Source organism: Oncorhynchus kisutch, linkage group LG7 (genome assembly GCF_002021735.2).
Source record: "Oncorhynchus kisutch isolate 150728-3 linkage group LG7, Okis_V2, whole genome shotgun sequence".
NCBI lineage: Eukaryota > Metazoa > Chordata > Actinopteri > Salmoniformes > Salmonidae > Oncorhynchus > Oncorhynchus kisutch.
Genome location: NC_034180.2, coordinates 4,103,807 through 4,116,193, shown reverse-complemented (window position 1 = coordinate 4,116,193; position 12,387 = coordinate 4,103,807). Strand labels below are relative to the sequence as shown.

Below are 12,387 nucleotides of genomic sequence, written 5' to 3'. Positions count from 1 at the left end.
ACCTAGATCTTCTGCACAGAATCTGTCAGACCAGGGTCTAAATCTCAGTAAGGCAAAAAATAATGGTGTTCCAAAAAAGGTTCAGCTGCCAGGACAACAAATACAAATTCCATCTAGACACCGTTGCCCCTAGAGCACACAAAAAACTATACATACTTCGGCCTAAACATCAGCGCTCTAAGAGACAAGGCAAGAAGGGCCATCTATGCCATCAACCCAATGGCCTTTATGGTTGTGAGGTCTGGGGTCCGCTCACCAACCAAGAATTCACAAAATGGGACAAACCTCAAATTGAGGCTCCGTATGCAGAATTATACAAAAAGATCCTCTGTATACAATGGAAAACACCAAATAATGCATGCAGAGCAGAATGAGGCCAATACCCACTAATTATCAAAATCCAGAAAAGTGCAGTTAACTTCTACAACCACCAAAAAGGAAGCGATTCCCAAACTTTCCATAACAAAGCCATCACCTACAAAGACATGAACCTGGAGAAGAGTCCCCTTAGCAAGCTGGTCCTGGGGCTCTGTTCACAAACACAAACAGACCCCACAGAGCCCCAGGACAGCAACACAATTAGACGCAACCAAATCATGAGGAAACAAAAATATACATTGGAAAGAATTAACAACAAAAAACACAGAGCAAACTAGAATGTGCACAGTGGCAGAATACTTGACCACTGTGACTGACTAACCCAAAATGAAGGAAGTCTTTGACTATCTACAGACCCAGTGAGCATAGCCTTGCTATTGAGAAAGGTCACCATAGGTAGACCTGGCTCTCAAGTGAAGACAGGCTATGTGCACACTGCCCACAAAATGAGGTGGAAACTGAGCTGCATTGAATTGAAAGAGAGAGCGAGAGAGAGAGAGAGAGAGAGAGATGGCAAACTTCCGCAATTCACACAGACAGTAGTGTGTAGTATGTAGGGATGATCAATGAGGTGATGGGGGAGAACAGGTGCTGAGTGACGGGGGCTAAGGAAGTGATGATTACTACAGATAACTATTATGGATGAGAGAGAAGGGAGGACAGAGGAGAGGAGAAGGGAGTTGTTGAAGGAAAAAACAGAGTTCCCAAAACAGGAGTTGTTTAATTGTATATCTTCGCAGGAGAGCGGGACGGAGGGAGAGAGGGAAGGAGAACCGTTTTGGTTCCAGGTAGAACCCTTTTGGGTTCCATGTAGAACCCTTTGTGGAAAGCAACCAAAAGCGTTCTCCTATAGGGCTAGCCAAAGAACCCTTTTATGTTCTAGATATCACCTTTTTTTCCTAAGCGAGTAAGCTAGAAGAGGCCAGGGGAGGTAATATGTCTTATGGGAGACCTGAGAGAAGCAGTCAGAGAGAGAGGTTTAATTGTATATCTTAGCAGCAGAGAAGGGAGGAAGAGAAGAGAGGAGGAGGGTGTCTGTCTAGTCAGGTTAATGTGATGAAGCACACGCTGAGCATCTCCCCTCCCTAAGATCTCTAGAGTCTAATGGGCCTTGGCTACACTGGAGCCAGGAAAACACCGGCCCTGTTCCATCCATCCATCCACTCCTCCCTCCCTCCATTCCTCCCTCCATCGGTGCGATCACGTTTAATATGAGGAGAAGGCTGCAGTAATTATGCATCAGATGCATTAAAAACACATCAATGAGCTGTGAAAGCCCATAATAACACACTAATGCCTGTTTGTTTTCATTCAGGGAAGAGAGAGAGAGGAGAGGAGGGGTTTGGAAAGATTAATTCCACACACACACAATGGTGGACTTTTCCGAACTCAAACCAGGACGACAAGCAGGCCCCAAGGATAAAAATCCCAACCAGACAGATGGTTCACACACACCAGAAGGGAAACAACCACTATTAGTGAGTGACCCTCAATCGTATCACACACACACACTAGTACCTACACAATGTGAATTCTCTGTGTAATATGTTCCATACATAGTGAAACAGGTTGGTATTTTAGTTGGAATAACATAAACAGTGCCAGATGAGGACGCAGTGTAGTGAAACTGAAGGTAGTGGAAATCCTAAAAATCCCACTGTGCCAGGTCACACTCGTATTGGATGAGAGGGGAAGACAGTGGACAAGAACCAACAGAGAGAGAGAGAGAGAGAGAGGAGGGAGGGGAGAGAGGTAGAGGGGAAACTGAGTGTGTGTGTGTGTGGTGTGCATGAGTGGGTGTGTGATTAACAGGGTCTCAGCCAGTGACTTCACACCATTCCAACATGCCAATTGAGTCTTAGTGGTGGTTCTGTCTGTCAGCCTTACAGGTGTATACCAGTCAGTGCAGAAAAAACACAAAACCGAATGGAAAACACAACAGAGGTCCAGCTTCGCTTGGCGTCAGCGGCATGTTGGGCCTTTAATGAGAGATGAATTGCAAACGAGGTCACCCTCCTAGTTGGTGCTTCCCATCAAGCATCTAGTGAAGCGGTGGCTGTTGAGTGTAGCTACACACTCTAATCCTGTAGCATTTCAATGAAAGTCAAACATTGAGTGAAATACGGAAATCGGTTAAATGATCTCAATGAATCTCTATGAACTCAATGATTGACACAAACGTTTTGACTTCCTTTAAATGTCATCATAAGTGCACATCCATAACGCTGGTATTCATGTATGTAGGTACTGTCCAGCATAAATTCATAAGTTCAATGTTTGTAAGGCAAAATAAGAAAAAGTCATTGTTTTAGGGAAAACAGTTGCAGTCTATGACATGGTCAGATCAACTAGCCTGGTCCCAGACCTCTTTGTATTGTCTTGCTAACTCCTATGGTCATTTTTGATACAACATTGATCATGGGAGTTGGCTACACAACACAAACAGGTCTGGGACCAGACTAAAGCTAAACAACCTTTCTTGTGTGTGAAATAGCATGGTACGTGAGAGAGAGAGAGCTCACCCCGCTTCCCTGCATCATTAGTTATGGTGAAGAAGATTGATAAGAGAGGAGATGGGGGGGAACCACAACGTCAGATAGGAGCAGATTTAGGTCATTGTTGGCTGTACAACATGTACATGGTGCTGATGAGTACAACTTAGCACAACCTTTTTCCTCACGAGTCAATTTTTCCCAAGCATAGACACACACACGGACGTGTGCACGCAAACAAGCAGGCGCACACACATTCACACACGCACACAGGAAGTGACTACTACAACAAAGGAAATTGCATTTTATTCACCGTTGAACACATCCACACCTTATGTATCGATTCAAAGAGAAACTAAAAGATATTGACGAAAAGTTTGAAGAGAAAGCCACCGTATGGAAAACAGTGGTGCTGAAAGTAACTGGCCAGACCCCCCCCCCCCCACTCCCCACCAGTACAGTTAGAGTAGATGTATAAGAGGCTTCATGTTGTTATGAGTCCAGACCAGTAATGGTGCACTACTACAACACTGCAAACATACTGTATGGTTCTGATTAGGACAGAACAGATTGGATTTGGAAAGTCTTGCATAAACTGGTTAGTAGTATTGTGTTAGCCGGGAATCCTAAGTTATGAATCTCATTTGTCTCTCAAATGACCCCTGTGCTCGTTCAAAATGGCTGCTGTTACAGCCGGCTACCAGAAACTACAGAAGGTGAGCCCGAAGTGTGTGTGTGTGTGTGTGTGTGTGTGTGTGTGTGTGTGTGTGTGTGTGTGTGTGTGTGTGTGTGTGTGTGTGTGTGTGTGTGTGTGTGTGTGTGTGTGTGTGTGTGTGTGTGTGTGTGTGTGTGTGTGTGTGTCAGAGGGAGACAGGAGGGGGTGAAATTGCTTTAGTGAGCAGTAATAGCACATGAACACAACAAGACAAACAGTGATGAGAAACCAGACTCACAGACAGTCTTAGTAAATTAGTCTTCCACAACAGTATAATGATTTTTTCCCTCATTTCATTTTGCAGGAGATTGATTATGGATATTGGATAAACAAAAACGATAAACAAGGGGGGTTCTGGGTAATGGCTGTTAGCGTTTGAACGTGAGTCGATAGCTTATAACTCGATCAGTTTGTGGGGATTACCATGTATGGGCTTGTTTGTCCGGACTTTGAAAGCAAAGAAGGATAATATCACTCATGTTGGATTTCCCCAATTCCCACACGTTGAAGCTGTACTCTCATTTTACCCTCTGTAGGGATTCTGTAAGGTTTCTATCTCCGGTGCTTAGCGGTGGACAATGAGAAAACGCCTGGCCGCAAAGCACAGTAAGCACAGTGGATTAACTATGTGTTTGGTGTCACCATGTCTCCCACACCTCAGGATTACACAATGAGATAGACACCCAGAGGACGATAGGAGGGACAATGGGAGAGAGGAGGAGAGGGAGAGGGGGTAGGGGGTGGAGGTTGGTGTGGGAGAGGTGAGGAGTACGGCTTTGAACCTGGCCCTTGGAGAGAGGGGGGGAAAGAGTGAGAGAAGAAAGGGGGTGAGTGATCAGAAGTGAGTGGTTATGGAAAGAAGAAGAGGAGGAAGAGGAGGAGGGAGAGAGAGGAAAAAAGTAGTGGGAAAGTCTATCCAAACACTGGATAAGGGTTGATTGGAGTGGAAGAGGTGGAGAGGTACCGTAACACAACAGGCCCTGACTGAGGATCAGACAGTCCTGCCCTCTCCTCCATGGTTCTCCAGCAAGATCTGGCCTGGGAGAGAGAGTAAATGCAACCCATATTCATGTTTATTTCACTTTGTTTATTATCTAATTGACTTGCTTTGGCAATGTTAACATACACTTCCAATGCCAATAAAGCCCATAAATTGAATATATATAGGCATATATATATATATATATATATATATATATATATATATATATATATATATATAGAGAGAGAGAGAGAGAGAGAGAGAGAGAGAGAGAGAGATAGAGAGAGATATAGAGAGAGAGATATAGAGAGAGAGAGATATAGAGAGAGATATAGAGAAAGAGAGATATAGAGAGAGAGAGATATAGAGAGAGAGAGATAGAGAGAGATATAGAGAGAGATATAGAGAGAGATATGATATAGAGAGAGATAGGGAGAGAGAGAGAGAGAGAGAGAGAGAGAGAGAGAGAGAGAGAGAGAGAATCAGAGAGGGAGACATATGAGAAAGATATATGGCGAACTTCAGCAATTCACACAGACAGTAGTATGCAGTATGTAGGGATGATCAATGAGGTGATGGGGGAGAACAGGTGCTGAGTGACGGGGGCAAAGGAAGTGATGATTACTACAGATAACTATTATGGATGAGAGAGAAGGGAGGACAGAGGAGAAGAGAAGGGAGTTGTTGAAGGAAAAGAGAAAGTTCCCAAAACAGGTCTGACCCAATATAGTTCGACAGATATGTTTGACTTCAGTCATTGTTTATGATATTTCATCTTTTAAGGAAAAACGATGTGTCATATTATGTGTACAAATGTGTGAACGGGATAGATGGATTTTGCTAAGTGTTTCATGGTAGGATCCTTTTGCTTATGAATTGTGATCGAGTTGGGTTTTGAGTTTATTGATCCTTACTCACAGAAAAAACTGAGGAAATGCAGAATTAACATCATAAGAAAATAGCTAAACACTAACTTAAGTGGTTTCCAGTCACGCAATGCTACCCCTAGCCATGTTCTCCTCCTTGAGCTACCTGACCAGCACTGGCCTCACTACTGACTGACTATAGCAGAGATAATGTGTTGCAGTGTGGGAGAATAGCTGCCTCTGCAGCTCTGTCTCACTATATGGATTCTACACATTCACAATATGAGGAGAGAACTTATCGCATCCTATATACAATTTGCCATTATACATTACAAGGTGATTTTATAGATTTATTTGAGTGTTTACAATCTTTAATCAATGTATTTTGCAAATAAAATGTCGAACAAAAAAGAGGGATTCTATGAATCACTATGTTTGCCGTTTTGAAAGGGGGTAATTTAATTAACTGTTAGTTGAGTGGTTTGAATAAATAAAAACGTTTTGATTTTTAGTCTTCTCAATATTATCATTGGTTCTCTGTTGAATGACGTGCTCGTTTTCCTTTGTTTTAAAATATGAACACATTAAAAGTTTATTCCTGCATTACATTTCATGTTGTCAAACGTTTGCCACGATGTGTGTGCTATTCAACATCTTTCTAACGTTAATATTTCGACAACCACTTAACTATTACTCATGTTCTTATGTATAATTTATAATTAATTAGTAATTGCACAGTGAACACGAGCCAGGCCCTGGGCTTTATGAGGAAAGGTACACAATAGTTATATCACTTTGGCCTAATCAGAGATGTAAAAAAGAAAAGACAAAACACGTATTTTAAATGGCCTAATTAAAATATAATGCATAGTTAATTAATTCATGTGCATTATGTATAAGAGGGCCTATATTAGGACCTATAGTAAAAATGCAATTCAATTTCATTTAGGCTAGCTAGCCTGCATGCGCACAATGTCAGGGATCTCTGCATGGTCCCTCTGATGTTTCGCATCAAGCCTTTTGTTCCCAATAAATGAACTTTCTCACTTCGTCCTCCTGTATATTAGACATGACAAGCATTCGCAATAACAAGCGCCAAGCATTTCAAATCGTATTTATGGGATTTAAAAGGTGGTTCTAAATGGCTGTAATTCATACGAGCAGGTGAGTTGTATTAAAATCTCGTAAAAGTCCCTTAAATCCAGCTTTTAGCCTGTTCTCTATCAGTCGACATATCGGATGAGCTTAATGCTGAAATAAATTAAGTTAAGGCGGTTGTTACGCTTAGCTTCTTAGGCCTGCCTGCATTAGGCTATAGCTCAGACCATTGCTGCTGTTATGGGTCATGACGAAGAGAGAGAGGTGATGTGAGCTTGTTACTGGGGTCAACAACGATAACGGTCAGCCCTGCTGTAAATCCAACCAACGGAACATGGCTGGATTGGGCCATTTTTGGAAATAGCCAAATGGTTCGGTAATGAGACCTCATGAGAGCTTGTATGGAGGGGAAATGGAGAAGTGCCCGCTTTTCAGCCTATTTCACGTATTTTTGGGCCTATAGTCCTATATGTAGCCTAGTGGTTAGAGTGTTGGGCTAGTAACCGAAAGGTTGTACGTTCAAATCCCCGAGCTGACAAGGTACAAATCTGTTGTTCTGCCCCTGAACAGGCAGTTAACCCACTGTTCCTAGGAGTTCATGGAAAATAAGAATTTGTTCTTAACTGACTTGCCTAGTTAAATGAAGGGAAAAAAATAAATGTTGTAGGCCTATATGGAATGTTATACTAGTTGTAGGTATTGTGGCCATCCATGGATGCATTTTAGTCTGTTTGTATTTTGATGTTATTTGGGATGTCAAGAAATTCTCACCAAAAAATAATATTTATTTTTCAAGGTTTATAGCCCATCCTACAAAAATAACTGACATATTGTATGAGTACAGGATATCCGAATAACGTCTCAATATTGTCCTATAAAGGTTATGGGTTATTACCGAAACCTGTCAGATCTCTACATTTGTTTTGTTTGTTTTTACAGATTATTTTAGATTAACTTTGTAATGAAAATTGATATATAAAATAAATATAGTATTATTACCATGACTAGGCAATACAGAACTATTATTCTTTTACGTCGTATTATTTGGAGATGTCTACATTTGTAGGCTATTTCGCTTAATTGCATGGACAAAAGTGAGAGTTTCTTTTCATTGAATTTAATTGTCACGAAAATAGCACTCGCAAAGACACTCCCCAATCGTCGGTGGAGTTCCGCCGAATGTATATCACCTTAATCAAGCACTTCTCTCACGCTCAAATATTTGGCTCTGCATAACTTGTATTTATTTATACGAAATTCAGTTTCAGTTTCAAAGGAAATCAGAGAGGAGAGGAGGGGTTTGCAACAGGAGTCTGAACAAGTGACCTATAGGCTAATTATGTGTCATTAACTGGAGACTGGACGTATCTAAATGACTTAAAGAACTTCCATTCAGCCAGATGAATGACACTCCACCACCCCCACATACAACACTTAAACAAATATAAATCATGGCCCTTCTGCCTTCCTTTTTGAGTTTGGGATTTTTTTTTCTTTTACACATTCTCTCTCTTTTTCTCTAGTCTGACACACATATCTAGGCTACACACACCCACACAAACACACACACACGTTCAACATGCGGTGTGTGGGCTGAATAAGATATGCCGAGGAATGTCCAAATGAAACAGCTCTTGTATGACAACTCGTTTATTCTGACCTCCATATGATCTGTAGTATTGTTCTACAGAATAACATGGGTTTTTACCTCATAGCAAATGTAATGGTTTCTCTGTGCAATTTAGTCCGTTTCATTTACTAAGGCATCGTTAACGATGGAACACCCTTCTCCGAGTATCGGACTGTATCAAAATACGCATTGTTCATTTTTAGGCCAATAGCCTCGACTACGTGTCAATTTCTTATGAGTTACCATGCAATGATACACTTGGTTTTATGCCAATTGAGATTTCCATAAATACATATGGGCGTGACCATCAACAACCTCGAGTCTAAATAAAGGTTGAAATGAGCCCTGAAACAAAATTAGTTGAGTATTTAAATGAATTGTTTACCTTATCAGCAATCTGTGCGAAACAGGCCTACTTTGCTTTAAATTGCGTCATCGGCTGGATTCTCCCTGATCATTCAAGCCTATCGGTTTATGTATTGGTCTATTCCAGTACTGGAGGAAGGTCCTACGAAGAGTAGAACCTAAGGTTAACCTCTATATTATATTCACATTTACCCCAAAATAATGCTATAATGAAATGGGCATTATTTATTTGCAATGTAATGAAGAATTACAATTTAATTTCACATAGATATATAGTGTTTATATGCTAATATTGCAAACGCAGCCAACATTCTAAAGCCAGTCAGTTGTTTCGACGGGTGAAATATATTATACAACAAAAACAAAATAAATGTCAACGCTGTGCATATCATATGTTTTATTTAAAATATAAATATGATACATTGTGAGAATGGGCCAACATGATTCGATTACGTGTTGCCTCTCATTTTACTCTCAAAATGACTTTACGCATAGTTTGCTATCGAATTGATGGACGTTTAGCCAAGTGTGTAATGATCGCAAATCGAGCAATAATGCATGTCAGTTAATGCCAATACATGTCGAAGAAGTGTATTATTTATTTCTACACAGATTAAATATTAAATGATTCTGTTGTTTGCTATTCGCATCATTTTGTTGTTTATGTGACACAATGTAGGATCATGCAATGGAGTTAATAATTGTTCTGCACGAGTAATATGGACTGTGACCAATAGGCCAATAATGCGCTTGGTTTATTGACAAGGGACTTGGCCTACTTGAGACAGATAAAATATAGGCTTTTAATATGAATATGACAAAGTGTCAGATGTGAAAATCATAGGCTACTGTGAATAATATTCCTGTTTAACGATATCGAATCGCCTTTCCATGAGCGTACAATAAATGCCTTGCTGCATTGATGACCGAAATAATCGACCCTAATGACATATCCCACAAAATGATGTAGGCCTATTTCCTTGAAAGCTAACTTTTACATCAAGACACGACGAGTTTCATGAATAAACTAATCAATCATGCGTTTGACGTTTAGGCCTACGTATGTTTTGTTGTTGGCGAGTACAATCAAACGTGCAAACCACAAATAGTAATAGCCTACCACTAATCATAGGCTATCATTCGTAAAATTAGCCTACAACAGCCCCTAACGTTGACATTTAAAGGCAAAAAACGTCCATACCTCACATTTTGTTGATGATTTTATAATTTCAATAGTCTAATTAGGCGGTGTATGGATTTTTCACAATCTTAATGTCATTAATAAAATATGTCGAGGCTGCCAATGCTTAAGAGGGGCCATTGAAATTTAGGAGCGTAAACACCCAGCAATGTAGGTTATGTCCCTCCTCCTCTAAGACGTGATTGGCTCAGAGTGGTCTTGACGACATATATTAACCCAAGTCGTTCTAAAGATGAAGCTGTGACATGGAGATCAAACGGATGAATTCTGGTTGTGTGCTCAACTGAAAGGCTGTGTATTGCGTGCAGTGCATACTATAGCAAGCTGGGATCTAGAATTTTTTTTGTTATCTGACGCCCTATTCAATGAATTTGGTCTGGAATCCATAAAGAGTTTGGAGGGGAAAAGCTCGACCCGAAGTGCTTGAGGACGCAGTTCATCAGGCGAAACATGCACTGTCTGTCTCCGTAATGGAAAAGAAGGAACTTTCTCACGTTGGGAATGGACAAATAGAGAAATACGTGTAAGTAGCTGACAACATTCTTCTATATTCCACACCATAGACCAGCAAAACAGAAAAAAATAACGTCTAAAAACTCATTCATTGCTGAAGTTTCGTTTAGGTGTCTATATTGGACAAATATAAATAGCAGTGCTTTTCAAATGACCAACTGAACCAAGTTACTTTTTATGAGAATAGCCTATTTCCCTAAAATATTTTGGAGAACCTGACATTAATCGGAGAGCGCGAACGCGTATTCGTTTCGTGGTTCGTTAGTAGCACCGTTTTTGGTCTACTGCTGTGTCGCCATGAGTTTAGTTGGTGGATTCCCTCACCATCCGGTGATGCATCATGACGGCTACTCCTTTGCGGCAGCAGCAGCTGCAAGCCGCTGCCACGAAGAGAACCCCTACTTCCACGGTTGGCTGATAAGCCATCCGGAGATGTCTCCCCCAGACTACAGTATGGCACCCTCGTACAGCCCCGACTACTCCACCGGGGGCCCGGCGTTAGACCACGCACACTACGGAGGTGGTATCCCCGGGGCTGGCGTCGCTGGGATCGGGATGGGACCTCGGCCGGTGAAACGGAGACCTACGGCAAACCGAAAGGAGAGGCGCAGGACTCAGAGCATCAACAGCGCCTTCTCGGAGCTCAGGGATTGCATTCCTAATGTTCCTGCGGATACTAAACTGTCCAAAATAAAGACCCTCCGGTTGGCTACCAGTTATATCGCCTACCTCATGGACATTCTGGACAAGGACGAGCAGAACGGCGACGCAGAGGCCTTCAAAGCGGACTTCAAAAAGACCGAAGCAAAGGAGGAGAGGAGAAAGAAAGAAGTGGTAAGACAAATTGATCATTTCAGTGATCCATACTTGTGCAAACATGGAATAGCCTCCTGCAAGGCTTGACATTTTAGATCAGACATTTGCTTATTATCTAGGTTTGTAGTAGCCTATGCTATGAAACTCAATAGGCTACAACCTTAAGGCATATACATCTTGACATAAGCGACCAAAATACTGGTTTTATGGAGACAAGGTTGCTAAATGATACCTGTTCTAAACCGGCGTTATAAAATACTGTAAATATATTATACTTTTCATAATAATATAGTAATAACAACTTCAGGCTCCCACACCACATTAGGCCAAATAACAGCCTTGAATGCCGGAGAGAAGTGGTGATAAGTGGCAAGAAAGTAGTATTTCTCGACAACAATAACATACATCTGATTTTTCCTTGTTTCCAACAGAATGACGTTTTGAAAAATACAGCGAGCAGCAATGACAAGAAAACCAAAGGAAGGACTGGTTGGCCGCAGCATGTCTGGGCTTTGGAACTCAAACAGTGAATATCCTTCTTCTCCTCTCAAAAAAAGACTTGAAATGATGAAAAAGTCTTCTTCATGACTTGTATTTGTACTCTCACGTTATTTAATGGAATATTTATGTGCAATTGCCGCTACGGAGAGTGGATATTTGAAGAAAAAAAATCATTCCATTTTTAAGAGGAGGAGATACAACACCCTTTGGTAAGGGACTTTGTCATTGTCTGATGTTGTTGGTTGGATGTTTGTTGTTGTCCCAAGAGTAAACCAAACAGAAATATTGGACACTATGGTGTATGTGAAGTCATTCTCAATCTATCCCTATCTCTCTTTCTATCTCCATCTCTCTTTGGATATAAATACCAATGGTGTTTGGCTGATGTCGTGGATGCAGTTCAAGCAAATGTTTTATTTGAAGAAAAAAAAGCAATGAAGTGTTATGTTGTCATTTTTGTGGTCGTATTCAGTATTTGATAGTGTTTTGAACAACTGTTTAGTCCACTCAATTGCACTTCCGTCCAGAGACGTGGAATTTAAATCATATTTGAGATGTAAACAATGTAATTAATTCAATAAACCACTGTTTTTTTTAAAACAAAGTCAACCACCTTGTTGCATAATTAAAGTGAAAATACGAGGCAGACTTTAAAGTTTATTCTATACCAAACTCATTCAATGTAAAATATCGCTTGCAAGGTATGACATATTCTTCAAAAAAACATTTGCGTCTTAGTAGACAAGTAACTTTTTCCCTCGAATAGAAATAAAAGTATTATATAGCTATAGTAAAAATGAAATCATGCATGTTCTGTTTGATTAGAGAA

At 40.7% G+C, this 12,387-nt stretch overlaps 1 protein-coding gene across 1 annotated transcript; it reads left to right on the top strand.

The window, feature by feature from the left end:
* Positions 1–9,908: 9,908 nt before the first annotated feature.
* On the top strand, positions 9,909–12,167 carry LOC109894745 (heart- and neural crest derivatives-expressed protein 2). Its single transcript, XM_031828403.1, has 2 exons — positions 9,909–11,075; positions 11,489–12,167. The coding sequence occupies exons 1-2, from the start codon at positions 10,539–10,541 to the stop codon at positions 11,585–11,587; spliced, it is 636 nt and encodes a 211-aa protein (XP_031684263.1). The 5' UTR covers positions 9,909–10,538; the 3' UTR covers positions 11,588–12,167.
* Positions 12,168–12,387: the final 220 nt, after the last annotated feature.

Excerpts from the sequence above, each read along its gene's own strand:
- LOC109894745 (XM_031828403.1), top strand. The coding sequence starts at position 10,539 with ATGAGTTTAGTTGGTGGATTCCCTCACCATCCGGTGATGCATCATGAC. Across the intron at positions 11,076-11,488 it reads AGAGGAGAAAGAAAGAAGTG|AATGACGTTTTGAAAAATAC; the intron begins GTAAGACAAATT and ends TGTTTCCAACAG.